Below are 27128 nucleotides of genomic sequence, written 5' to 3'. Positions count from 1 at the left end.
CGGCATTATAGACGGCTCTTCAGTCCTCTGCACGGGAGGAATAGTTTCTTTTATTTTGGTAGCCGAGGAAGTCCCTTCGCCAAATTCAGGTATCGCGGCCGATTCGATGTAACGCGGCCGGTGAGTTAGGACCTTCAACTTTTTTCCCTTCGGCACAGGTTCGTCTGGGGTGGCCCAAGTAGCAGCTTTCCTCTTTTTCCCTTGTCCCCGCAGCGGGTAGCGGTAGTCAGGGTAAACGAAGCCAATGGCATCAAAAACTCTGTTCAATCTCTTCTTTCCCCGACCTCCGAAGGCTGCGGATAGTGCATTATCTTTTGCCTTGGAATATGCTCCGAGCAGTTCATCACTTGTAGCTTCGATGCATTTCAGCCAGTCATCGTTTGGTTCATCGAACTTATCCCCATACATGAATGTATACTTTAGCCGGACCAGGTCACCTTCGCTAGACTTGGTGATGGTCTCCTTCGGCATTTCCTAGCTTTCTACAAGCGGCCATACTCTGAATGTTATATGCTCTTGAATTAAATCTCTTGTACCAATGAAGGAGCAGACAGTACCGAAGGCCTTCTGACACGCTTCGGCAGCGTCATCAATTTCGACCTTCGGTTTTCGGAGGCCGAAGTGGGACCATATGGGGCGCATGATAACTTCCTTAATGTCTTCCCTCGCTGTCAAATCGTTCTTCACATAAAACCATTCCTCCATCCAAGCTCCGGGCCATCTCTTCCGAAATGTTGGCACTGGGTGGCTTGCGTTGGGACGGGCGATAAATCCATAACAACCGAAGTTGTTGTGGTACTGTTCTTTACCCATGGCCTTCGTCTCATAAAGAAGCTCGTGCATGCTACAGAAGCACTTCGCGCTTGGCTCTAGCCCTTGGCTCTTTACTGCCTAGACGAAAACCCTCATCCTTATTATGGCTTCGGGGTGATCTAATGAAGGAAGATTTGGTAGGTTTTCAACACTTCAACTACAAACTTACTCAAAGGGAACCGAAGTCCAGCCTTGAAGAAGCTCCGGTAGATCACAACTTCATTTTCTTCAGGGGCAGGGATGTTGTTGTCTCTGCCAGCCCTTACAATAGACATATCCCGAAAGTATCTTCCCCTCATGTTCTCAAGATGACTTTGTTTGATGGTCGATTTTTCGAAAATCGAATGACTTGGTCTCCAGGGCCGATCCTTAGAATCTTCGCACCCACTTTCCGCATCATAACTATCACTGTCACCAGTATCTTCAGACAGGCCCTCCAGTATCTCCTTAGTAATCTTCTCTGTATTTGTTTTTGCCATTGACTCGATAAATCCAGCAATGTAAGGATTCACAGCCTTCTTCTCCTCAAAAAGCTTCTCCTCTTCAGTCAGCTTTGTCTCAGCAGCAACCTTCTTGTCTTGAGACATTTCTCCTTCAGAAATGACGAAAATGCATCTTTTTAACCGAAGCTCAGAAAGCTTGAAAACTAGCAAGCGTTGGTGAGCAAGAGCTATGAAATTGAGAAAATAAGGCAAATGGCACAAGCAGTGTATCAAGTGCAGTCGGTGTAAGTTCCTATTTATACGCCTAGTACGCTCCAAATTGAAGGGCCCCGTCTGTCATTGACTGTTGCTATTCTAGCAAAGGGAAGGTGTTTTTGGGACCTTCGGCTTAAGGCCTTCATCCATGTCGCAGTCTGAATTCGTTATCTTAACAAATTAATACCGCGAGGGGCTACTGTTGGGGGCCTTCGTCTTCCGAAGGTCCTCAAAAACATGATTAACAATGTTTCCCCAAGTGTAATATATGTACAGGAATCTTCGGAATCGGGATAAAGTTGTCCACAATATGAAAAGCATGGTTGGGATGAAGGTCGAACCAGTTCCGAAGCTATGCGCAAGAAAGCTTCAGCTCAGTAGCAGAAAAGGAACTGACTTAAAGAGGAAAAGGCTATTTAGTCCTCGATAGATTGTCCTAATGTCAATAGTAAACATGAAGGGCATGAATGTAATTTTGCATAGGCTGCGCCCTATGCCTATAAATAGATGAACAGTACCCTCGTATTGTTCACGTTGACTTGTATTCACTTATGCATCACGCTTGTACTTTTACCTTCTTTCAAGCCGAAGGTACATTTATAATTCAATATTGTTTCTACCTTTTCATGGTGATATGATGAGAATAAATTAATAATGTTATATGATTGTTTACGTTCTTTTATATTTCATATGCTTCTCCTTTTATTAACATATATCACAATCTACGAAGGTATGTCCTTCAAAACTTTCGTCTCAGGATCATTATATCCTAAGGGAGATAATGCTTCGGAGAACGAAGGGCATTAACGTTTAACATTTTGTGTTGCCTTGTTCTTAATTCATAGCATTTGAGAACAAGTCCCCAATAGATGGTATGATGATTTTAATCATGATACCTTTACTTTTGATGATGCTTCTCCCTTGGCAGCAGAATTGTAGGCTATCCCATGGCCACAATCCTACAAGCCACCCCAGCTACCCATGTATGATGGGCACTCGGACCCAAAACAATTTCTGATGAGCTATGAGGCAACAATATCCTCATACGGAGGCAATGAAGTTGTCATGGATAAGTCCTTCGCCATGGCAGTTCGGAACGTGGCCCAGACATGGTATTCTTCCCTTCGACCAGGGACAATCACGTTGTGGCAGAAGCTCAAGGACATGTTGGTGACTAGTTTCCAAGGCTTCCAGACGAAGCCAGTAATAGCTCAGGCCTACCTTCAGGCGTATGTCCGAAGGTTCTTGCGACTCAGAGCACAAGCGCCCATAGTGCCCAATGAAATTGTCATTGAGGCCATGATCAAGGGTCTTTGGACAGGACCTACGGCTCAATACTTCGCCAGAAAGCCACCACAAACTCTAGAGAAGCTGCTTCAGAAGATGGATGAGTACATCCGCGCTGACAACGACTTCCGCCAAAGAAGGGAGGAAGCTTACAGATTCTCGGAGATGACCAGGGGCTTCAGAGGAAGAATCCACTCGAGGCACGTCAGGTCAATCCACAGCTCCAGTCAGAATGATGACAAAGAAAGCCAGCTTCAGAGGTCACAATACACCTCACAATCTTTGGGGCAACAGCAAAGCTCTTTCAGGCCGCCAGCTCCAAGGGGCAGAGGCACCAGGGGCTTCGGAGGAAGATATGGGGATCAGCCCAGGAAAATTTATTGCCTATTCTGTGGTGAGGACAAGGGCCATACTACAAGAATATGCCAAATCACTATTCTGAAGCAAAAGGAGATCGCAGAAGCCAAAGCTCAGAAGAATCAGCCGAAGCAGGTCTTGCACACTGCTTCGTGCCACTCTCCCTACATACCAGAGTATGTGGGCAATCACCCTACAGCCTCTGTTGCTTCGGCCAGCCATTCACAGGCTTCTTGGCCTTAGCTTCCACCGCCACCACCATTGCAACCTACATATCCCCGAAGCCAGCAGCCAGAAGGGCGCCAGAACTCTCAACAGCAACGTGAAATCAGGGAGGAATCCGAAGCTCGTACAGTCAACAGTACTATGCCAGAATCAAAGCACATTTATTGAGCGATATCCTGCCTCTAAAATACTTTTATGTTCTACGTCATTTTGTTTTTTAATAAGGAACAAGCAATGTAAATCTAGTTTTAAATTCTTGTAATGATTTTGTTTCTATCGAGATGGAATATATCTTCTTCACAGACTTACGAAGCTCAAAAATCGTCGAAGCTCAAAAGTCGTTCCTAAGGGAATGCAGAGCTAAAAATTGCCGAAGATACCAAAAAGTCGTTCCTAAGGGAGCGCAGCGTAAGTTTTGCCGAAGCTTCAAAAAAGTCGTTCCTAAGGGAGCGCAGAGTAAGTTTTCTGCTCAAAAGTCGTTCCAAAGGGAATGCAGAGCCAAATACCGCCGAAATATAAGGTGAAGAAGTTCAAAAGTTGTTCCTAAGGGGATACAAAACTTATACCGCCGAAATAGAAGGCGAAGAAGTTCAAAAGACGTTCCTAAGGGGATGCAGAACTTACACTGAAAAATAAATGGTGAAGCCAAAAAATAAACGGCAAAGAGATTCCAGTCGTTCCTAAGGGAATGAAGAGATTGTGTGTTCCAGTGTGGGAGTGTGAGTATGTGTCTTCGGCATCATTATCATTTTGCATCATATCATCACATCATTTCACATAGCATCACATCATACATCATATTGCATCAATGACACAAGAATGGAATACAGAGCCGATTTTCAGAAAATACTGTCAAAGTTACACGAAGTTAGCTTCGAATTACAGCTTCGTCAGCCTGCACACAAAAGAGGGATCTCTCTTTGCAAAACATGGATATCGTTATTTTTACGAACCACGGATCTTCTTTCTTTACGAAGCATGAAAAGAAGGGAAGGTGTTTTTTCGTCGAAGGCTCAAAAACGGTATGTATGTAAGTTTCATGCATCATAAAGGAATAAATTACAATAATTTACATATTCAATCCAAAGTTACACACATCAAATATTACAGCTTCGTTACAATAAAAGCACAATGTCCATTCTAGTGTCCCTTACATTGACCATTTAAAAATGTTTTTACAATAAGTCCTAGTCTTCTTTCAGGATTTTCTCCACAACTTCATTTAGCAGTTTATTGGCGACTTCATCAACAATAGATTCAGACATATTAATGATCTCCAGTGCTTCCTTCGTCTCTGGATCGGCCAGGGGATTAAACGGTTCCGGTGGAGGGAATAATTCAGCTGAAGTGGGAAAAATTAATTAGTCCGAAGCCACAAAAACGAAATGCCAAAACTGAATATCAAAAGATATTACCTATACGTTTTTCACGCTCTGTAGCTTCTTCAGCTTGTCTAGCTTCTATCCGGGCGTCATGGGTGTCTTTTTCACTCTTCTTTATAATTTCATGAGCCATCTCTCGGCCGCCATTCACCCAGACATCATTATAGAATTTTCCGCCCATCAAGGTTGCTTCAGCTGAAGGATCCTTCGTGTCATCTGCGAAGAAGGCAGCTTCGGCCTGGGCCATGGTCTTGATGTGATCACATCCTGCCTTCTCCAAGATAGTTGAAATCCCTCGTGCACCGGAAAATGCATAGACATCCCTGCGATCACTTAAAATTTCTTTGAAGCTCTCGGCCTCCCCACTTATCCATTCAATAATGCCTTCGGGGTCGCCTCATATGAAGTTTTCTTCGGTAGAGTAGGTGCCCACGTTGGCGAAATTGGTTTTTATTTTCTTCACACAGTTCAAGGATTTTTCAAAGCATCTTTCCTTGGATGTGCGAAGCTCTTCAACGTTTTTCTCCAAATGATTTTTCCAATATTCGCTGATTTCTCGGTTAGCTTCTGCGCACGCGCATTTTTCTTTAGCTTTGGCCAGTTGCCTCAGAAGGTCTTCAATTTCAATCTTTTGGGCTTCGGTCTAGGCTTTGAAGCTAGCTTCATCCTCTTTGATTTTGTTAACCAGAGAGAATAAGATCTTGTCTTTTCAAGATCTTCGTTTCTCAGTTCAATTACCTCTGAACGAAGGTTGTTCAGGGCCATTGTATAGCCTTCGTCCTCTATATTTTTTGTGCCCTAAGGGCATTACTAAGAATCAAGCCCTGCAAGTGGAGGAAAGAATAAGTATGACAAAAAATACCTCATTTTCAAATTTATAAGTAGTTTTTATACCTTTATGCTATTGTATGCTAAGCTATCAGCAAGTTCGTCCTTCGATAAAATCGAAAGACAGTCTTCCAGCTTCGGGAATCCGATGCTTTTACCTATCTCCCGGCAAACGGATATTTCTTTGTTATCTAGGAGACAGTATAAAAAATCTTCTTCACCACTACCATTAAAAACTAACGCCCCCTTCGGATATTTCAATTTTTGGGCATAGTGTTGTGCTTCTAGCTTTTCTTCTTGGGATAGTTCTTTTCCCGAAGCATGACGAATGATATAGTCAATGTCTTTATCCGAAGCTTCGGGAGCAGAAGCTTCGATTTTTTCAGATGCTATTTGTTCTGTCGTCTCTTCTTCAGATGCGGCAGGCATTGTTGCGATAGGCACTGAAGGCCTAGCTTCGGTTTTAGCTTGAACTTGTGCAGCTTCGGCATGCCTAGTTTTGGTTTTGGCCTGCGATTTAGTTTCGGTTGGAACGACTTTCTTTACGAGAGCAGGACTCAAGACTTTCGTCGTTTCCAACACAACATCCAGCATGTTTGCCATCCTTCTCCTCTTAGGATTTGCAGCAGAAGTCTTTTGTATCTTTGGCAGATCTGCCTCTATCGGAAGGCTCAGAATCTTTGGCGTTTTTGTTATCTCGTCAATCTTTGGCTCTTCAGCCTTTTAGCCTTATCTTCGGCTGGCTCTGCTATATGCATCTTCGGCATTATAGCTGGTTCTTCAGCGCCATGTACAGTTGAAGCAGTTTGTATTGTTTTGGCCGCTGTAGAGGACACTGTGCCAAACTCAGGCACCACGGCCAGTTCAATGTAACGCGGCCGGCGGGTAAGAACCTTCAACTTTTTGCCCTTCGGCACAGGCTCAACTGGGGCAGCCGAAGTAGCAGCTTTTCTCTTTTTCCCCTGTCCCCACAACCGATAGCGGTAGTCAAGGTATATGAAGCCAATGGCATCAAAAACCCTGTTCAGTCTTTTCTTCCCCCGTCTTCCGAAGGCTGCGGATAGAGCATTATCTTCGGCCTTGGAATAAGCTCCAAGCAATTCATCACTTGTAGCTTTGATACACTTCAGCCAGTCGTCGTTGGGTTCATCAAACTTCTCCCTGAATCTGAAGGTATACTTCAGTCGAACCAGACCATCTTTGCTAGAGTCGGTGGTGGTCTCCTTCGGCATTTCCCAGCTTTCTACAAGCGGCCATACCCTGAAGGCTATATGCTCCTGAATTAAATCCCTTGTGCCAATAAAGGAGCAGACAGTGTTGAAGGCTCTCTGGCATGCTTCGACAGAATCATCAATTTCTACCTTCGGTCTTCGGAGGCCGAAGCGGGACCAGATAGGGCGCATAATGACTTCTTTAATATCTTCCCTTGCTTTTAAATCATTCTTCACATAAAACCATTCTTCCATCCAAGCTCCGGGCCATCTCTTTCGAAATGTTGGCACCGGGTAGCTTGCGTTGGGGCGAGCGATAAATCCATAACAACCGAAGTTGTTGTGGTACTGTTCTTTACCCATGGCCTTCGTCTCATATAGAAGTTCGTGCATACTGCAGAAGCACTTCGTGCTTGGCTCTAGCCCTTGACTCCTTACTGCCCAGACAAAAATTCCCATCCTTATTATAGCTTCGGGGGTAATCTGATGGAGGAAGATCTGGTAGATTTTCAACACTTCAACTACAAACTTGCTCAAAGGGAACCGAAGCCCAGCCTTGAAGAAGCTTCGGTAAATTACAACTTCGTTTTCCTCAGGGACAGGGACGTTGTTGTCTCCACCAGCCCTCACCATAGACATGTCCCGAAAGTACCTCCCTCTCATGTTCTCAAGATGACTCTGTTTGATGGTCGATTTTCCGGAGATTGAATGACTTGGCCGCCAGGGCCGATCCTTAGAATCTTCATCCCCGCTTTCCACATCATAGCTATCGCTGTCACCAGTATCTTCAGATAAACCTTCTAGTATCTCTTTAGTAATTTTCTCCATGTTTGTTTTTGCCATTGACTCAACAAATCCAGACATAAGGATCTACAGCCTTCTTCTCCTCAAACAGCTTCGCCTCTTCAGTCAGCTTCGTCTCTTCAACAACCTTCTTTTCCTAAGACATTTTTTCTCCAGACATGGTGAAAACACGTTTTTTTAAAACCGAAGCTCAGAGAGCTTGAAAATCTAGCAAGCACTAGTGAGCAAGAGCTAAAAGATTGAGAAAAAAATGCAAATGGCAGAAATAGCGTGTCAAATGCAGCTGGTGTGAGTTCCTATTTATACGCCTAGTATGCTACAAATTGGAGGGCCCCGTCTGTCATTGATTGTTGCTATTCTAGCAAAGGTAAGGTGTTTTTTCGGACCTTCGGCTTAAGGCCTTCGTCCATGTCGCAGTCTGAATTCATTATCCTAACAAATTAATACTATGAGGGGCTACTGTTGGGGGCCTTCGTCTTCCGAAGGTCCTCAAAAACATGATTTAACAATGTTTTCCAAGTGTAACACATGAACAGGTACCTTCGGACTCGGGTTAAAACCATATACGATGTGAAAAGCATGGTCGAGACGAAGGCTGATGTTGCTCCGAAGCTATGCGCAATGGAGCTTCGGCGCAATGACGGAAAAGGGAACTGACTTAAAGAGGAAAAGGCTATCTAGTCCCCATTGGGTTGTCCATAAGTCAATAGTAAATATGAAGGACATGAATGTAAATTTACACAGGCTGTGCCCTGTGCCTATAAATAGATGAACAGTAGCCCCGTACTGTTCACGTTGTCTTGTACTCGCTTGTGTGTCACGCTTGTACTTTTGCCTTCTATCAAGCCGAAGGTACAAATGTAATTCAATATTGTTCTTACTCATTCATGATTATATAATATAAGATATATTATGATGTCATATGATTATCCATGTTCTTTCTCATGTTTCATATGCTTCGTCTTTCATTGATATATGTTGTGATTATGAAGGTGAGTCCTTCATAACCTTCGTCCGAAGATCATTATATCCTTAGGGAAATAATGCTTCGAAGGATGAAGGGCATTAACCATTAATCTATTTTTGTGTTGCCTTGTTCTTAATTCGTAGCATTTGAGAACAAGTCCCCAACATGACCTATATCAATTGTTTCTTGCACGAGTTAGGAACCTTAAACGTCCAAGAAAATTCTTACATTTTATGCTTGCCGACAGAGGAAATAGAAGTAACTGCTGAAATGGATTTTCTCAGTCAGCAAAATATCATGTTGGACATGAAAAATAAAGCCTTGAAGCAATGACTTGAGTGTCTATCCCATGAGCATCTAATTTAACATTGTAAGTATTCCTCTTTCTTTCCCCTAGGGTTTTTCGGTGACTTTCAAAATGTGTCTTCTCTACTTGGGAATTACAGTAGTGGACAGTTTTTGAATCTTTGTAAGTCTGTGTGATAGACCTGCAAATATGTTAGGAACCAGTAAAAAGATGTCTTGGCGTAAACTAAGCATCAACTATATGCTTACAACTGGCATGTTCATATAATATCTTGATAAAATACTATTGCATTACCACGTTTATGAGAACAATGAGATTATCTGGAAAGTTTGTTTTAAATTATACAGTTTAGCAACATAGTTGCTTTTCAACAGGTGTTACTTCAGAAATTGTTCAGTAGGAAATAATTGACTCATAATTCATCCAGAATATATTGGAGCTCATTAGTCATCTTTTTAAAACAACTGAGTCACCATTTTTTCTCGCTAAAGTTGCAGATTAGTAGGAGATGTTTGAGAGGGAAATTGGTCATCTTAGAATATTGCCCCAACAGCACCAAAAACAACAACAACATGTAGACAACAGTAGGCTTCTACCCATAGCCGTAATTCACAATTTGCAAAACTGTCTCGAAAACCCAACAATCCTAGTTTAGGGTGCGGCGATGTCTCTGCCCTTCGCATTTAAGATCCCTTTGTTCTAGCTTTCGGACCCATGAGCTTTGCAGAACTTGCTGTCTCTTTATGCCACTCTTTGTGATTGTTAGTAGCATCATGAGAGCACCAACAACAGTGAACCGAGAATCTCATCCCATGGCGAATAAAGCTGAAAAGATTAATAACTGTGGATCTGGTCCTTATTTCTTTCAGAATGTGCACCTAAAGGTCATCATTACCTTCTGTGCATTTTTATGCTTGATCGATCGTAGGTGTTTAGGATTTGTTTGCAGATTGATGACTTCCATGGATCCTTGTATCAGTTTGAAGTTAGAACACCAAGGTTCTAATCCATTTCTTTTTAGTCGATTCTCTGTTGAGTTTATGCGCCATGTGGCCCTTGTATTAGTTTGGCAAATGAATGGAATGTGAGCTGGTCCTCTTTAGGTTATGCCACATCCTAGAAGACCCTTGCGCTAGGAGTATAAGACATGTACAATAAGATGGTGAAATTGAAGGGTTGGTGCAGTTCAATTTTGTTTTATTTGTGATGTGCAGAGCAAGATGTTGGATACTCTTAGTTATTGATTGCAAACAGTATCTTGTCAGCACCAGGAACCTAAAATTGACTTTACTCGCAAATTTTGTTGGAACGTGTTTAAATAAATATTTAGATAACTATCTTATTTAAACAAGGTTCATGCATGTCCATACGTTGTTACGGATACCTAACTATAATACTATGAAGAAGGTAAGGGATAGGCTGACCCTCTCTGGTTCTGCCTCTCCTGTATCTCCAACAGATGGACCCGACATTTTGGCATAACCGTCCACACCCGACCTCCTCCACCTCTTCCCCGCCCCTCGCTCCAACCGCGCCCCGCTCCACATGTCGCGGCCTCCATCCACCTGCCTCCCGACGCGGTTCGCGGTCGCACACACCCGACCCCCCAAGTCCGCCTCCCGATGTTACCTCCTTCGCCTGCCGATCCGACACGCGAAGTTTGATTGATAACATCACTAAACAACGATCTATTCGTACACAAGTGTCACTCCCGGTTGATAACCTCACTAAACAATGACATATGCCTGCACAAGTATCACCCGTTGCAACACACGAGTATATACCTAGTATTAATAGAAGTCTCGACATAAGTAATAATAACAATGATCAAATGACATATAAATAGAACTTCTTAAGAACGGGTGATTCAGGCTATATGGATAATTCGGGTACCACAACTTACTACTCGAATAGGATCTAATTACGTTTGGGTTTTGAATTTTGATACCCACAAAAATCCATTGAATTTCAGGTATAAGACTATTAGACTAAACGGGTTCGAACTCGTTTTTTTTTGTTTGAGACTTTGGGCTCAGATTTTTTATGTTAGACTGACCTCACCCTCACTCATCCATGTCAGCACGTAGGGCAAGCTTCCGACGGAAAATTTCGAAGCTTTTGCCGCGCCCCGTCCGCGGGCCCACATGTCAGCACGAATTTCAAACCCAGCTCAGCTCGTCATCACCCCAACACCAGGCCATTAATTTCCGGGATCCTCGACTCGTTTCCCTTCCCACTACTCTGATCCTCTCTATCAGCGCCGCCTGCCTCCAAGTCCCTGAATCCACGGGCGACTCGCTTGCTCCCCCTGTTTTCCTCGGCCGCCGGAGCGCGTCGCCTCCGAGCAGCAGCAGCACTCCGGCAGTCCCTGGTTGTTCCTGGTGGTTCTTGCCTCCTCGTCTGGGTGGGTGGGTGGTGGAATAGCGTCGTCTTCGCTGGAACCCACCTGCCTGCTCTTGCTCCGCTCGCGCAGTCGCGCTGGAGGTGCGTGATTCTTTTTCGCCGCCACGTCCTCAGTTCATGCTGTGTTGTTCGCCTGCGACCGTGAATCCGTGATTGCCACGCACATTTCATTAGTCTGCATTTATTTCTATCTTGGGGATAAAAGAATGTCGGGAGCTCGGAACTCTCCGTGTTATTTGAATGCCAAGACAAATGCTTAGCACCAGCGAACTCGTGGCCTTGACCTGAAGAAAAATCGTTTTTTTCTCTCACTCGTAGTATTAAATATTTACTATCATTATTTCTTAAGTTTGCAGCTAAAGCTACTGATTGGTTCGTACTGACCAGCCAAGCCAAAGAGGGATTCTTTGGAGGCAACCAGAGGTGTTTGGTTTGGTCAAGCTCCCTTCTTTTGTCTTGCCCATGGAATGCTTGCTGTGAACTGCTTGTATTCATGCTTGAGAGAATTTCAGTGTAGCATCTTGTGGTCTTGTCCTCTCTGATTGGAAGAGAAAACGTGCTGTCTTGTGGCTTGCTATGTCTGTCTCGGAGAAGGTGGTGCTATCATCATCAGTTTCTTCGTCGTCAGATTTAGATCCGTTGCTGAAGGGTCTTACGGAGAAGAAGTTGAGCTTTAGGAGGAACGTGGTGTCATTGGCAGCCGAGCTCAAGGATGTGAGGAGCAAGCTTGCTTCCCAGGAGCAGCTGTTTGTAAGGGAATCTCAAACTAGAAAGGTTAGTCTGTAACTGTTATCTTCGGGGTTGTCGGTGGGGTTTGTGCTGACAAGGAAAAAAAATCTTAAGCAGCTTGTGGATACAAAAGCAAGGAGCATGGAAGAGGAAGTAAGCAAGTTGCAGAAATGCTTACAGGACAAGGATGAGCAACTGCGTTCATCCACAAGTAGCACGGAACAGGTAAAGAGCTTTCACAGCAAAATACACCACTTCTTGCAATTTATTGGAGATGTGGCCTTAAATTGATCTTATTTTTGGTTACTATAATTTCCTTATGATAAAATTTGGATAATATGCACAGAGCCCCCCAAAATATTCACTGTAATACAACACCAATAATTTGTAGTCAATATTTTTTATTGCAGAATTTCTGTTTTTGGTCATCAAATAAACTTTTGGTCAGGAAATAAATTTTAGCTTGACTTACTTTGTTTTCCTGATTCGCTTCTTTACTAATCAACTTGATCCAATGGTCATGGGCTCATGGCTACTGAAGTCCTACTCTGAGTGTCACGTGTCAGTGGCTAATGATTTTTGGTTAGACCAAAACATTTCCTTTACTCAAGCAAACCAAATGCAGTTTCTTAATAATGTGTTTCCTAATTATATACAGTACCTCCATGAGTTGGATGATCTTAGAACACAACTGTCATTTACTCAAGCTACAGCAGAAGCAAGTGCTGCATCAGCTAAGTCAGCCCAGATGCAGTGCTTATCATTGCTGAAAGAGCTGAATGAGAAGGACATCTCGCTCAAAGAGCACGGGCTTCGAGTGAACAAGCTAGGTGAGCAGCTTGATCTTCTCCAGAGGGAACTACAAGCAAGGGAGCTCTCGCAAATGCAACTTAAAGATGAAGTTATAAGAATCGAGACCGACATCATGGATGCAGTTGCCAAAGCTGGGTCTAGGTCTGACAAAGATAATGAGCTTTTAAAGATCTTATCTGATGTTTCACCAAGGAATGTCCAGAACCTCAACAACCTTTTGAATGCTAAGGATACAGAAATTGCGAGGTTGAGAGAGGAAATCAGAATATTGTCTGCTCACTGGACGAACAAAACCAAGGAACTTGAGTCACATGTATGCTATATTTATTTTATTTATCCATAAAAGACCTCCATAAATTTGGTTACAAATGCTCTGTTTCCTATAACGCTGAATTGAAGTATGTTTATATGAGATTTATTGATTTTTGAGCAGTTAGAAAAGCACCGGAGAACTGATCAGGAGCTGAAGAAGAGGGTTCTAAAGCTTGAATTTTGCCTTCAAGAATCCCAGTCTCAGATGCGAAAATTAAAGAGGGTACGCTCCTTCCGGTTCCATAAAAGTTGGTTAGTTAATTGTATGTTCTAGTTGCACATTTTCCTTCAGGTTCTACAGTTGTCATTTCCTTTGCTTCTTACTAGCATACAACAAGGGAGAGTATATGCATTGATTTAATCACTATTTTCTGTTATAATATAAACGAACCTCCTAAAAAGCATATTTCAAGACAAATCTGTGCATGTCATCTTCAAGTTTCTAAACTATATCGTGAAGTTATTGGTAATCAAAATTTCAGAAAGTACCTGAATTGGTGGTGGGACTCAACATTTTAGATGTGTTTATGTCATGGGCATCATAGGGAGTGAGAGGCAACAACCAGGCTGGGATAAGACTAGAGAATAAGATTGAGATGAGCTGGGATAAGGCTAGAGAATAAGATTGAGATGACAGAATTGTGGAGAGTTGGTTAGCAGCAGATAAGTCCAAGAAAGTAGGAGTTAGTTGAGAGTTTGTAGGAGAAGTTGGTTAGCCATAGGGCTATTTATAAGCCGCATGGCAGCAGGGAATAAATCAAGCAAGATCATTATCAAACCAATCTCTCTCTCTCTTGCAATGACCCTCTCAAGCGCCTAGGGCTGCTACCCTAGAACCAAGCCTGCGGTAGAGGGGTATAACCTCGCCGGAGAAGACAGCTATCCCCATAGACCGAAGGTCCATGACACCTGGTATCAGCTCCAGGTTATCCTCACCACCATCAGCCGCCCATCCCTCACCACCACCAGCCACCGCGTCATCTGCCGCCGCAACGCCCTCCCACCCGCCCTCTCCAACTCCAGATGCATTCACTCGGCTCGAAGAGAAGTGGGATCAATTCGTTGTGATGTTCCACCGCTACAAGGAGAAGACAGAGAAGGAACTCCAAGCAGCGGTGCGGCTTCAGGCGGCAGCGCGAGGGTTCCTGGTACGCCGCCAGGTACAGTCCCTTCGTGGGGAGAAGCACTTTACTGTGGCCTCCAGGGCCACCCCATGGCCGTCATCACATGATCAGGCAGTGGTGCGCCTGCAAGCCGCAGTGCGCGGCTTCCTTGTTAGGCGGGCGGTGCGGAAGCTGCACTTGCTGATCAGCTCATCGCTGCACCAACTCGCAGCCTGCGCGCCCAACCACCAGGTCTCGTCTATACTTTTTGAACCCCCTACAGAAGTCGAGATCTGGATATGCAGCCCCCCTGCACGGCCAAAGAGGGTCGTCTCTTTCATTCGGGCAACTGTCTTGGTGCTGGACAGACCCAACATAAGAACGAGTTGGTTCCTCCTTCACCTTTCATCCAATGTGAAGTCCGCAGTTCAGCTCTTTCCTTGGGATCCAGGAGGACAGGAGGACATAGCTGCAGTTCAAATTTATATTTTAGTTCCACAATTTTTTTGTATTTTCGTCTTAAATAATAAAAGTAAGCCGAGATGTAAAAAGCTTAACCTTAAGTCGTGTCAGGTAAGTCTATGGCAGCTCGAGGACGAGCTGGTCCTCAAGGAAGGGGGAGATGTCATGGGCATTATAGGGAGTGAGAGGCAACAGCCAGGCTGGGATAAGACTAGAGAATAAGATTGAGATGACAGAATTGTGGAGAGTTGGTTAGCAGCAGATAAGTCCAAGAAAGTAGGAGTTAGTTGAGAGTTTGTAGGAGAAGTTGGTTAGCCATAGGGCTATTTATAAGCCGCATGGCAGCAGTGAATAAATCAAGCAAAGATCATTACCAAACCAATCTCTCTCTCTTGCAATGACCCTCTCAAGCGCCTAGGGCTGCTACCCTAGAACCAAGCCTGCGGTAGAGGGGTATAACCTCGCCGGAGAAGACAGCTATCCCCATGGACCTTCGGTCCATGACAGTTTCCTTCACCACGTGAAGCAACCATCCTCGCTAATGCAGTTGGCCATAATTGTGCGTGGAAAAATGTTGGTCTGATCTTGTTCACATTTATGCTGCAGATGGGCGAGAGAAGAGACAAGGCTCTCAAGGAGCTCATGGACCAGGTGGCCACGAAGCAGCCAAACAGCATGTGCCATGGCAACAAGGAGAATTTCTGGGAGGGCCAGGGCTTCAAGTTCATCGTGTCTATGTCGATGCTGGCACTAGTGATCCTCGCAAAGCGATGAAGCAGCATCGCATACCCAATCTTGTGTAAAGAAGGTAGAGATTCCATCTATCGTTAGGTGAGCAACTAGCTCATAGCTTAAGCAGATGTCGATGTAGCGTTTACATTAGTTTGTTGTTTGTATTCTTGGGCAGCTGTGCATAATGCATGGTCAGAAGTTGCAGTCTGTAATCCGTAGTCTCTGCTAGGGCATGTGAACTCAGAAGGTGTCTTGTACTCACATCTAGTTCATGTCAGCTCTTGAGCAGTCATGAATCTACATCTTGTAATTTCAGAGTAGCTTCAGCAGTTGTCACATGTAACTCTATAATTGCTGAATCTACATCTTATAATTTGCACTCTTATGGTTGCGAATTTGGTAAAAACGCGTGATGCAGCATTCATCGTTTCTTTTTAGTTGTCGCTGGATAGTTCAATTTTGCACTATCCAGCGACAACTAAAACGAAACGGAGTATGACGCAAGCCCAGCTTGAATTAGAAATATATGGTGTTGTTGAACACCCTCAAATCAAATGAATATGATTATTCACCGGAGCCTGGAGGCATTCTGTTCAGAGGAATTTAAAAAAATTAGATTCCTTTTACCCGCAATTTGCTCAACTTGACTTGTAGGGCCTGTTTGGATGATTGCTTGAGCAGTTGCGCCTTGAGATAGGTAAAAACGGCACCAATAGAAAGAATCAAATACTGTGGGGATACAAGAATCTTGTTTACAGCTCAGGGGAAGAATAATCACAGACATTACACGCTGCCAGCCACATGTCCGCAACAACGACATCGACGAGTCATATACCTTACCTATCATACAAGAACAAGAGGGAGAGAAGCAAACGCAAAGCTTATGACCCAGCATGTTCTCCAGGGTTAGTCGCCCGCGCATGCGCATTCAGCAGGGGTTGTAGCGCCTTGACAACAATGCTCATGTTCGGCCGGAAGTCCGCTTCGTATTGAACACACAAGGCGGCGACAGCCGCAAACTGTTCCAAGGACAAGAGCACAAGCAGCGTTAAAACCTCGGGGTGGATCGCCAACCGACACACGAGCTCCAAGAACTATAACATTTGGTAGCACCAGCGGCAAAGAATCAAAGCTTGGCGTAATAAACTGACACTGAATGCAAATACGCTTCGAGAACAATGTTCAGTAGTAGAGTATTTATTTAGGAGCATGATATCAGTAACAGAAAGCGATTGACTCATCTATTCCTCTACATGCATCACCTTTTGCTCTTCATTAACCAGCTTTCTTTAGCACTTCGTTAAACAGTTAATAGAATCAACTTTAAAATGCCATGCATGGTTCGAGAAGAAAAGGTTGTCGATGGTACCTTCGCAACAGCTTTAGGAGGATAGTCCCCTCCAAGTCTTGAGTCAACACACTGTCTAACCTTGTCTTCGCTAAGTCTTGGTGTAGCCTGCCAGTGTTGAACAAGTCATTAATTCCATCCACCCGAAAAAAAAAACAAGTTCATACCATCTTATAAACACAACCAACATGTGTGGATGGAACTTACCCAGGTCACAAGACTCTGCTGTCCCCTTGGCAATGTATGGTCGACAGGTTTCCTCCCAGTCAACAGCTCAAGAAGAACAACCCCAAAACTATATACATCACTCTTAGAGCTGAGTTGCCCAGTCATCGCATACCTGACCCACCAAAAAAAAATGTAAACTAGCTTAAGCTTGATTATCTCAAAAGGTCTGTAGAGCAATTGGAAAAGGAAACCAAAACATACTCAGGCGCATGGTATCCGAATGTTCCGAGAACCCTAGTTGAGTGAAGCCGAGCTGCCATGTCAGGAGCTTGGTTCGACAGATCAAAGTCAGCGATCTTAGCTACATCGTCATCGAAAAGAAGGACGTTGCTAGACTTGATGTCTCGGTGTATGATATGGGGCTGCGCTTTCTCATGAAGATACTCGAGGCCTTTCGCTGCCCCAACCGCTATCTTCACACGTTGCGACCACGATAAGACTGGACCGGGTTGAGCCCCTTTAACCCCTTTCCTTCCTGTAAAGAGACATATTCCACAAGGTTTCGTTCTTTACTTGGATGGATCATGAGACAGTACAGCTTGTGCAAAAGATAAGAGAAACAAGATAGCACAAGACAATACCATGAAGCATATCATGAAGGGAACCCATTGTAGCGAACTCATAAGCAAGGACGCGGAGTGTCCCATCAGCACAGTAACCAAGCAACTCGACAACATTTTCATGCTTCAGCCTTGACACCATAGACACCTGTAGACGAATTTCATGTTGACTTCAAACCACGGGATAAAATAGATGCACTGCATTTCATAAACAGGGAAAGACAGACCTGGGCCAAGAACTCTTGGTCTGGCTGCTTGTTAGAATCCAACTTTTTGACCGCGGCACTCCTACCATTTCTTAGAACACCCAAGTATACTCTGCCAAAGGATCCCTCACCAATCAAAGCTTCATCACCAAAACCCTTGGTCACCTCCCTAATCTCATCCACAGGAATAGCAGGGACTGCGATTGGTTGCATTTTCACAGGCTGAGGACCCTTGGGAGGTTGATCAGAAGGGCGGTATGCATCGGCCCCTGCAAGTCAGTTGGAGTTTATTAGAAAAGTATCGACCAAGCATCAAAACCTAAATATATGGTATGAGGTGCTCTGCAAAGGGTTACAAAAAAAAAGGCCCGGGGCTCTTACTCGCTGGATGGTGTCCTGGGTATTGAGCCCTGGTGTCTGGTACTTGGGTATCTTCATCACCACAGCACGCAAAGCACGACATGTTCTACCCAAAGACAAGACCTTGAAGCTGAAATCAAACACATTTTTATTAGAGGCGGCAGCAATATAGCACCGGTCAGAAAAACGAACAAAGGAAACGAAATCACTTAGAAAGCAAGCAACCAATTCCATTAAGTAACCGATATCAATGTCATGCACTTAGAAACCGCCACGTTCCTCGTTCCGGGAACATGGGAACAATTTCGTCCACGTAGTGTTAAAATCTCGTTTAAAGTATCTTACCACGTACCATGTTTCCGTTCTTCGACCTCATTGATCCAGGAACCTGGTTACAAGGGTCATGCACTCATTGCACCAAACAAGACCATGTACAAATTCTCTCTACCCCTTCTCCCCTGTCTGCAGTTCCGCATTCATTATCTTCACATACCAAATGTGAGACTAACACAGGTGCACGGCAACCAAATTTGACCCACATGATGCAAACGATTTATGCAATCCTTTGTCCTTTATTGTTTCCCAACCACCCCAGGTAGATTAAAATATACGTGGCAGGAAGGTACTAACTACTCAAGTCACCAGTTGCTACGAAGCTGATCAAAGAACAGCTCATTCTGCATGGAAAACCTTGGACAATTCTTAATACGCCATAAGTTTCTTGCCACCTTAGCTCGAGACAATAATTACACACATTGGTTGGAAATCTATTGCTACGACTAGATTAAACATCCACCAGTCAGCTTTGGCAATGGACGAATACTAACAAATTCCTGAGTCTGATGAAACCACATTAGTCACTTCATTCGCTTCACCTATAGATTCATCTCAATCGTGGCTACACTAAAATTTAATGCCGCATCACATGCATCTCATGCACTGCCGCTCCCCCCACAGCACCAGCAGTCCAGCACCAAGGGGGGTCTCACCTTTCCCCTCGTGCCCACAGCTCACACTCACGCCATTCTCACACACGCCAGCTCATGGAACAGGGCCAGGCCAATTCAAAAGGCTAACATCGTGCTCGCTACAGCTCTTTCCTTAGCTCCGCCAAACCTGCGATTGCTTCAGCAGCGAAGCATCACTCCGCTGGGCTATCAATGCTACACTGTGCCACGCCACGGACGAGCTATCTATCCAATCCAATCCAATCGAAGCCAGTATGGAGTGGGACACAGCTTGCAAAAAGAAAGGAAAAGGCGCAATTTTCCCCTAATCCCCGACGGCGATGGGGACAGTAACGCTGCTTCCCGGACACCTGAAAACCAGAAATTGCTTGCTTGCAACAGACGACCAAAATACCGAAGCAGAAGAACGTTTCCCTCGAACAAACCGAAGGAAAAAAAGCACGGGATTAGATCACACGACGGAACTTTCCCCAAGCTCCAGATGCTACGAATTTCGCAAGGAGTTGAAAAAGAAGACAGCCTAAGCAGACGAACTGAACGAATTCCGGATCGACCGGCCGCGGGCGTGGCGCGGGAGACCCTCCCACGCTCCTCCTCCAGGGGCGCCAGATTCGGCGCTCCGGGACACCAAGAACCACGGCCCAGCGACCCAGTTCCGCCCCCCCGCGATAGTAACCGGCCGGGAAACCGCCCCGCAGAGGAGAGATCACAAGCAGCCACGAGCGCGCAGAGCGACGGATCAGAGCAAAGGCGGCGCCTTTGGGGAGCAGGGCGCGCGAGGGGGAGCCGAATCCGGCCGTCAAGACGCACCTTCGCGTGTCCCGGCGGCGACGGCGGAGGCGGAGGGAGGGAGGGAGACGGCGTCGGGAGGAGAGGGGAAGCGGGTAGGAAGGCAGCTAGTAGTACAGCGAGGGTAGGCGTAGCGTAGGGCTTCCGAGTTCCGCCGGACGGAGCTGAGCAGCTGGCTGTGCGGCCCCCAGCGGTGGGTGAGCCGTGAGCTTATATACTGCTGCTGCTCAGCGAGTCTACTGTCTGCCGGCCCTCCGTCTTCTCCGTGTGGCGCTGGTCGTCTCTTCAGAAACTCAGAACGCGTGTGTGAGAAAGAGCAAAAGGCAAACCGGCGAAACCGCCCATGTGTGCCTGTTCCTATTTTTTCTTCTCTTCTTCGTTCTTCCTTCCTTCTTAAAAAAAATTCGGACGCTTTCATCTCACGCACGGAGAACTTTCAGCTAACCGCGCCCCACTTTCAACCGGTCAAATCAAATTCGAAAACCTGGACAACCAGATTTCAGCTCGCGGGCGTGTAAGTGAGTGCTATTAGAGTTAATAGTTAGCTGATAAAATTAACGAAGATATCTAAACATGCTAGCTGATAATTCGGCTATTAGTCATTTTTAGCAAATCAACCAATAGATTTTTTTTAGTCGACTAGACATTAGCTCTACCCAAAAAAAACTCCCGAAATTTAGCACCTAATAGGAGGGGGGGGGGGGGGGGGGGGGGGTGGAGATATGTGATCATACATATACAAACTGTGCACTGGGTCAACCGTGCTAGTAAACCGCCGCTGAATCGGTCTGCTGGTTCAACACACCGGCTGGGGTTCTGGGGGATGGGGAGAGCCACACAACACAATGCGAGTAGCGTCGTTGACTCCGTGTTACCGGAAGGTGAAGACCGTTTCCAGTTGACCTTTTGATGCCTCCACGATGTGATCAAGGGTTTGATACTGAAGGTGGCATTCATTGTTCGTAGAAACCTCTCTCAAACTGCGATAAAAAAAAAGGAGATAAAAAAGAGGATCTACAAAAAGATTATCGTTTTGCTGCCTCAGAGAAAGAGAAAGAGCTTGTAGTCAGAGGACGGAGGGGCGTTGCATGCTACGTTAATTGGTCTGACAGAGACAAGGAACAGGAACATGAACAGGAAACGGTTCCAGCAGGTCCGTTCTCCCTCTCCAGTTTCGATTGGCTGGCACACAAAAAATCTTGAGCGCGTGTAGTGTTCCCGGTCGCTGGCCTCCAGTCACACAAAAAAAAAAATTCTTTTCCTGAAGAAACATGGATAGAGCTAGCAAGAGAGGCCTGAATTATCAGCGGTTGCTGGAAGGAAGGTACGAACAACCAAGAACGCAACGCAAGCATCGCGAATAATGAGGACGCATGGCAGTTAAGACAGGCGTATGAGTTGGCTTGCGGCTGCCGACCCAATGTCCAATGATCGATCCATCTGCATGTGGTTTAATTAGGGCCTCCACATCAAGATCACGGTTTTCCTACTCCGGAGAATGTTTTTTCTTTTCTTTTCTTTTTTTTTGTCCCATCACATCATGGAGAGATTCTGATATTTGCCATCAGCAAGAAACATGTTTGTAAAATTGCCATCAGACCCACATTCCATAGACCCAGCTGGACCCACAATTTATAGACACAGTGGTAATTATAACAAGAAGACAACATTGTGAGTGGCAAAAATTCAATTATCTCCACATCATGCTAACCATACCAAATTCATATTCATGCTTGGCATCTGTGCTCTCAAGACCATTAATTGGTGTGCCGTATCCTGCCCTGCGGCCCTGCCCTGTCTTTTAAGGCAAAGTAGCTACCTAAGCCAAATGGCTGGCTGGGGGCAACGGTCAATCTCACCTTCGGCGATTTTGCCATCTTCATTCTTCACCCATTTGGTTTGGGTCATCTCATCTCCAGCGTGATGTAACTGGAAATCCTCTCGCGCTGTCATCCCCACCCCGACCGCCGCAGATTCACAGAGATTTCAGCGCAGATTTAGGCCAAAACCAACAAAAAAAAATCTGACTCGACATGATCGTCACAAGAGGGTGCTGATGGGCGATAGTCTACCAGAAGAAATAAGAGAAGAGATCAGATCCAGAGTTTCAGTTGGGTTGTCGCTGGCATGCACATCTGACCTGCGAATAGGATGCACTGCAGTCCGGGTTGCTGCATGTCACCAGACACACCCAAAGCAGCAGCGTTCAGTTACCAGCCAGGTTGCAGCTTCCACAAACACAAGCACTCGGGATTTTCACCCAGTCATTAGCTATTGCAGACCATTTCATCAGCCACATACTGACCAGTGAGCGTTCGTAGACAGCACAGCACTGCAACATATCTCTACTATTAAGAAGCTAACGTAGACCGCCTCCGCCTTCCCTTATCGCGGTCGCATGCACCTGCATGGCTGCTGCATGCAAGCCACACAGGCGCGCACAAGCTCTGCATGGCTGCTACATGCAAGCATGCAAGCCGCCGCACAAGCTGTTGCATGCATGCATGCAAGCCGCAGAACCTGCTGTATACAAGCTCCACTCATGAAGCGTCGTGGAAATTGAGGGGGCTCGCCTGGTGGCTGGCTGCTGTCCGCTTGTCCCTCTGCTGCAAGCCTGCAGTGCTGCTCAGTTGTTGTCGGCTCGATTGGTTCCCCTACTCAGACAGGGCTAGCCGGCTAGCCCTATGGACTCGAGACCCGGTTTGCAATCTTACTCTTACCCACTGAGCGCATCCGCTGGTAGCATCGTACAATCTAGAATTTCCAGTTCGAGAATAAAATCAGCTAGACAAAACCACAAATCCAACAAAATCTAATATGTACTCGCACAAAAACAATTAACCATATATACTTTTTAATTTAGGTCATCAACCACTATGCAATAAGGAACACTATGCAAGCACTGACGGGGCTGGGCGGGAGGAACCTAGCGAGGCGCCACCCATCGTGTTTCCTCTGAGGCTCTGCGATCATCGTTGTCTTGTTGCATGCACTGAGGCTGAACGCGCTGCTGCTCCTCTGCATGTGCGCGTTCCCCGCCCCGGCGCGGTCGCAGAACACGACCTTGGCCACGGCCGCGCCGGCGTCCGTCGAGGGGTTCAACTGCACCGCCAACCGCACATACCCATGCCAGGCGTACGCGCTCTACCGCGCCGGCTGAATATGTGCTTCAGCTTGTGCAACATAAGCCAAGTTAGAAAATTAACTATCTGCGTGCGGTTATTAATGTCTTAGAAATTTTAACTCTCGTGGCAACGCACGACACATATCTAGTCTATATATAACCCAAAATGCACGAGGTTCCGTTACTTCTCAAAGCAGCTGTAGGAGCCTGTAGCTTCTTTCATGGTTTTAAAAGCATTACATAAGCAGCAAAACCAGAAATAATCCTCTAGTAGGTGAATAAGCAGACACAATACGACCCCGCACACGTACCACTTATTAGGACAGTGACAGTACAGTACAAATGATAAGCAAGGGGCAGATCAAGAATCACAAGTAGGAGCCATAAAAAAGCATGATAGAGCGCAGGCACACCAGACCAGACCAGACCAGACCAAAAGCTTCTTCCAAAACAGAGGAGGCGCCTCATGCAGAAGACGGCTTCTCCGCCTTGAGGGGCTTCACCACCTCCCAGGTGAAGTCGGGGTCGTCCCTCCCAAAGTGCCCGTAGGCCGCCGTCTTGAGGTAGCGCCCGTTGCCGCCTTTCTTGAGGTCGAGGTTGATGATGATCATGCCGGGCCTGAAGTCGAAGTTCTCCTTCACGATCTTCAGGATCTCCTTGTCGGGGATCGCGCCGGTGCCGTACGTGTCCACGAACACCGAAAGGGGCTCGGGCACGCCGATGGCGTAGGAGACCTGGACAATGGCGCGGCGGGCGAGGCCGGCGGCGACGATGCTCTTGGCAGCCTGCCTCGCGACGTAGGCCCCGCTGCGGTCCACCTTGGTCGGGTCCTTGCCGGAGAAGGCGCCCCCGCCGTGGGCTCCCCAGCCACCGTAGGTGTCGATGATGATCTTCCGGCCAGTGAGGCCAGCGTCGCCGTGAGGTCCGCCGATGACGAAGCGGCCAGACGGGTTGAGGTGGAAGATTGTCTTCTCGTCGAGGTACTGCTCGGGGATGACTGGCTTGATGACGTGCTCCTTCAGGTCAGCAGCAATCTCGTCGTTGGTGACTGTCTCGTCGTGCTGGGTAGAGATGAGGACTGTGTGCACACGGATGGGAACCATGGCGCCACCCTCGTTGCGGTACTCCACTGTCACCTGGGTCTTCCCATCGGGCCTGAGCCAGGGGCAGGTTCCATTCTTGCGAACCTCCGTGAGACGAGCACCAAGCTTGGTGGCAAGGACATGGCTGAGGGGCATCAGCTCAGGGGTCTCGTCAGTCGCATACCCAAACATGTGCCCCTGGTCACCAGCTCCAATCTCCTCGGGGCGCTTGGTGAAGTGGCCGTGCACACCCTGAGCAATATCAGGGGACTGCTGCTCAATGTTCACAAGCACCTTGCAGTGGTCAGCGTCAAGCCCGACATCGTTCGACACGAAACCAATGTTGCGGCATGTCTCCCTGACAATCTTCTCGTAGTCGACATTGGCCTTGGTGGTGATCTCACCAAAGACCATGACCATGTTGGTCTTGGTGCAGGTCTCGCAAGCAACCTTGCTGTCAGGGTCCTCAGCAAGGCAAGCGTCCAGAACAGCATCTGAGACCTGGTCGCAGAGCTTGTCAGGGTGTCCCTCGTTCACGGACTCCGAGGTGAAGAGGAAGGTGTCGAGTCCGGCCATCTTCTCTGATCTGCAGCAGGCAGTACAAATGGTTAGTTAAAGCATAAAATGACTAAGGCAAAGTGAGAATCCTCATAACCAAAAGAATTGCATGTCGAAAAAGACCGATGTACTCCCCTATATAAGGGCAATGAGATATTTAGATATAGCAATAACTAAATGATTTGGTGATCAACAAAATGGACACCCAGGATGCAATCAAACACACTACTCCTTTTGGGCGAGAATGGACAGACACAGACCCAGTGCCAAAGGCTCAGTCTAAAGAAGGGATAAGCAGAGGCAAGCCTTCCCCCACAAATGCGGAGGGGCTGCTTCAAACCCGCAACCTAATAACTCAGTGAGACAGCTCTCACCGGTGTAGCAGGCCTGACCTTTTGGGCAAGAATGTTTTGTCGAAAATTTTCCTATTGTCTCATGGGATAAAAAAACAAGCACTAGGCTACTAACGAAGCAAACAAAAAGGGCACATTTGTTGGCACACACCAAGGCCACAGTTTCAGGTTGAGAGATTCTTCACGCAGAGTCAACAAGTCCCACTGGCAAAAGTTTGGCATTCCTGATCCACTCGTATAGGACTATGCTCCGCATTTGTGCTTTAGTGGATAAGGCAATAGGAATCTACCAAGCCTCGACCCGAATCAGCACAAGAATAACAAAACGTGTAACAAGATTCTAGGAATAAAGCAACCGCTCAAATTATTCTTCCAATGCATGTTGCAGGGAGGGAAAAGTAGTTTCTCCTCCCTCTGTTCCAAATTATAAGGCGTCTGTTTTGCCTTTTCTAAGTATATATCTTCTGCTATGAATCTAGACATAGCTTATGTCTAGGTGCAAAGCAAAAGCTATGTATTAGAAATGCCAAAACAGCTTATAAATTGGAGTAGAGTATAAAAGCAACGGCCATGAGCATAGTAAAAGCATAAACTGGCAGCTAGCTAGCTTGTAAAAAGAAGCTCCTACAAATCCTCTATTCAGGTAGCAAAAAGAAACGTCGACAAGTCCTACGCACATCTGGCGTACGGATAAGTTTCTAGAGCATGCGGTTTATGTTTACTGGTAGAGGATCATTTCTCACTAAAAATTGCAGCCAAAGGTTACCGAGTACCACTGCAATTTTAGCAGCAACCTTCATAGAGGTACAGCGAAGCGCTCGAAACAACACTACAGACTACAGAGCATGGTGAACGCAGGAACCAGTAGCTGTAAGTTCCTGGACAGCTTGCATAAATAAATTTTCTGAAACCCCCCAGAACCCTGTGCAGCTTGCCTAGCAAAAAGCGAAGCATGTGGTTTCTTTATCTATAGACGAATAAGACAAAGCCAATCGCCGATTCTTCTCCCCAACTCTGTTGTTTTTATAAGATTAGATGAGATCAGCATCAGTATCATTTCGGGAGCAAGCTTTATACACTCTCTAAGGTAAAAACAAAGCACCCCTACCCCTAAGCAGTTTCTGCGCACTTGTTTTGCCTGCGGGAAATTCACAGATTTGCACATGTATGTACATGCTGACAGGAAATCACAGAATTTTTTTTGGGAGCTAACGGCACGGATGGGGAGTTCCGACGAGATCGGCTCGTCCAACCACGTGTGGTTCTTTTCCCGTCTAGTGGAACGGGACAAGACGACAACAACCATCACTACTACTCCCAACAGGTGTGCGTGTGTGTGAAAGGAGGGGAAAAATAGATATCCCTCCCTGAATATACCGATTATTATTAATTTAAGGGGAAAACAAAACATTTCTCAGCACGAACGAAGGAAACCAGGGAACCTAGGATGCCGAGCCCCAGCTTTGGATGGATGGCGGCAAGGAATGCGCGAGACGCGCGCCGGAGCGTACCGCCTGACCGAGCGAGCAGCAGCTGGCCGCGGAACCAACCATTGCGGGAGCCCGCAGCTCCTAGAACCGTCCGCCTTTGTTTTGACACAGACAACGAGAACAAAACCCTACGGGCGAAGGGAGAGGAAGCGGGCACCGGAACGCAGAGCGCCGGCGGAGGCGCCTAGCGGACCGAAGGAGAAGGGACGCTCACCTGCTGCTGCTGCGCGGCGGCGACGCGGGGTGGTCGTGGTCGGGCGGATCCGAGTCCGACGAGATCCGGCGGAGGCAGCGGGCGGGTGGGTGGGTGGAGTCAGTGGGATGAGATGGGGTAAAACAAGTTCCGGTTGAGGGGAGGGGGGATCGTCTCGTCTCGTCTCAGATCCGACCCGTCCGCAGCGCACGCCGTGCCGGGCCGCGCTCCGGCCCATTTATAGCCCCCCGTCGGTAGCGGACACGGGCGCAGTGTAGTGCTGGAGGCCCGCCGCCGTCGGATTGGATTTGGTCGGATCCGGCGGGCGAGGCGAGGGGGCGGGCAGTGGCGCTGTACTGCTGTAGCATATAACGGGTGGGGTGGGGTTGGGTTGGGTTGGGTGGCGGACAGCGACCCGTACCCACCAAACACCTCA

At 46.5% G+C, this 27128-nt stretch overlaps 3 protein-coding genes across 12 annotated transcripts; 1 reads left to right on the top strand and 2 right to left on the bottom strand.

Annotated features, from left to right (window-relative positions):
- Positions 1 to 11072: 11072 nt before the first annotated feature.
- Positions 11073 to 15833, top strand: LOC100272375 (uncharacterized). 7 transcript variants are annotated; one of them, XM_008663318.2, is made up of 7 exons: positions 11073 to 11363; positions 11639 to 11705; positions 11795 to 12056; positions 12129 to 12236; positions 12670 to 13137; positions 13258 to 13359; positions 15308 to 15833. In XM_008663318.2, the coding sequence occupies exons 3-7, from the start codon at positions 11859 to 11861 to the stop codon at positions 15473 to 15475; spliced, it is 1044 nt and encodes a 347-aa protein (XP_008661540.1). In that variant the 5' UTR covers positions 11073 to 11363; positions 11639 to 11705; positions 11795 to 11858; the 3' UTR covers positions 15476 to 15833. The 7 variants fall into 7 exon arrangements, with proteins under 7 accessions (XP_008661540.1, XP_008661538.1, XP_008661541.1 ...); XM_008663319.4 differs by having other exon boundaries at positions 11075 to 11363; positions 11632 to 11705; XM_008663316.4 differs by having other exon boundaries at positions 11639 to 12056.
- A 116-nt stretch (positions 15834 to 15949) lies between these two features.
- LOC100037783 (Pti1-like kinase-like) lies at positions 15950 to 20257 on the bottom strand. Of its 4 annotated transcripts, none has more exons than NM_001321011.1 (8): positions 19914 to 20140; positions 18157 to 18265; positions 17797 to 18044; positions 17591 to 17717; positions 17211 to 17484; positions 16989 to 17121; positions 16803 to 16889; positions 15950 to 16452 (listed from the first exon to the last, which is right to left on the bottom strand). In NM_001321011.1, exons 2-8 carry the CDS (start codon positions 18236 to 18238, stop codon positions 16315 to 16317), a joined length of 1089 nt encoding a protein of 362 aa, NP_001307940.1. In that variant the 5' UTR covers positions 18239 to 18265; positions 19914 to 20140; the 3' UTR covers positions 15950 to 16314. The 4 variants fall into 4 exon arrangements, with proteins under 4 accessions (NP_001307940.1, XP_008661277.1, XP_008661278.1 ...); XM_008663055.4 differs by having other exon boundaries at positions 16107 to 16452; positions 20010 to 20257; XM_008663056.4 differs by having other exon boundaries at positions 16107 to 16452; positions 18488 to 20182.
- A 2940-nt stretch (positions 20258 to 23197) lies between these two features.
- Positions 23198 to 26903, bottom strand: LOC100279822 (methionine adenosyltransferase). Its single transcript, NM_001152777.2, has 2 exons — positions 26714 to 26903; positions 23198 to 24684 (listed from the first exon to the last, which is right to left on the bottom strand). The coding sequence occupies exon 2, from the start codon at positions 24672 to 24674 to the stop codon at positions 23481 to 23483; it is 1194 nt and encodes a 397-aa protein (NP_001146249.1). The 5' UTR covers positions 24675 to 24684; positions 26714 to 26903; the 3' UTR covers positions 23198 to 23480.
- Between the last annotated feature and the right edge of the window lie 225 nt (positions 26904 to 27128).

The sequence above is a fragment of the Zea mays genome, chromosome 10 (genome assembly GCF_902167145.1).
Source record: "Zea mays cultivar B73 chromosome 10, Zm-B73-REFERENCE-NAM-5.0, whole genome shotgun sequence".
Taxonomy (NCBI): domain Eukaryota; kingdom Viridiplantae; phylum Streptophyta; class Magnoliopsida; order Poales; family Poaceae; genus Zea; species Zea mays.
The sequence above is the reverse complement of the archived record's forward strand: the minus strand, read 5'-3'. Positions and strand labels throughout refer to the sequence as shown.

Bases quoted from the DNA above. Each gene is read 5' to 3' on its own strand.
- LOC100272375 (XM_008663318.2), top strand. From the start codon at position 11,859: ATGTCTGTCTCGGAGAAGGTGGTGCTATCATCATCAGTTTCTTCGTCG. The intron at 12,237-12,669 runs GTAAAGAGCTTT...AATTATATACAG, and splicing joins CCACAAGTAGCACGGAACAG to TACCTCCATGAGTTGGATGA. The intron at 13,360-15,307 runs GTACGCTCCTTC...TTTATGCTGCAG, and splicing joins AGATGCGAAAATTAAAGAGG to ATGGGCGAGAGAAGAGACAA.
- LOC100037783 (XM_035962857.1), bottom strand. From the start codon at position 18,238: ATGTCGTGCTTTGCGTGCTGTGGTGATGAAGATACCCAAGTACCAGAC. The intron at 18,045-18,156 runs GTAAGAGCCCCG...ACTGACTTGCAG, and splicing joins CCCAGGACACCATCCAGCGA to GGGCCGATGCATACCGCCCT. The intron at 17,718-17,796 runs GTCTGTCTTTCC...ATTCGTCTACAG, and splicing joins ACCAAGAGTTCTTGGCCCAG to GTGTCTATGGTGTCAAGGCT.
- LOC100279822 (NM_001152777.2), bottom strand. From the start codon at position 24,674: ATGGCCGGACTCGACACCTTCCTCTTCACCTCGGAGTCCGTGAACGAG.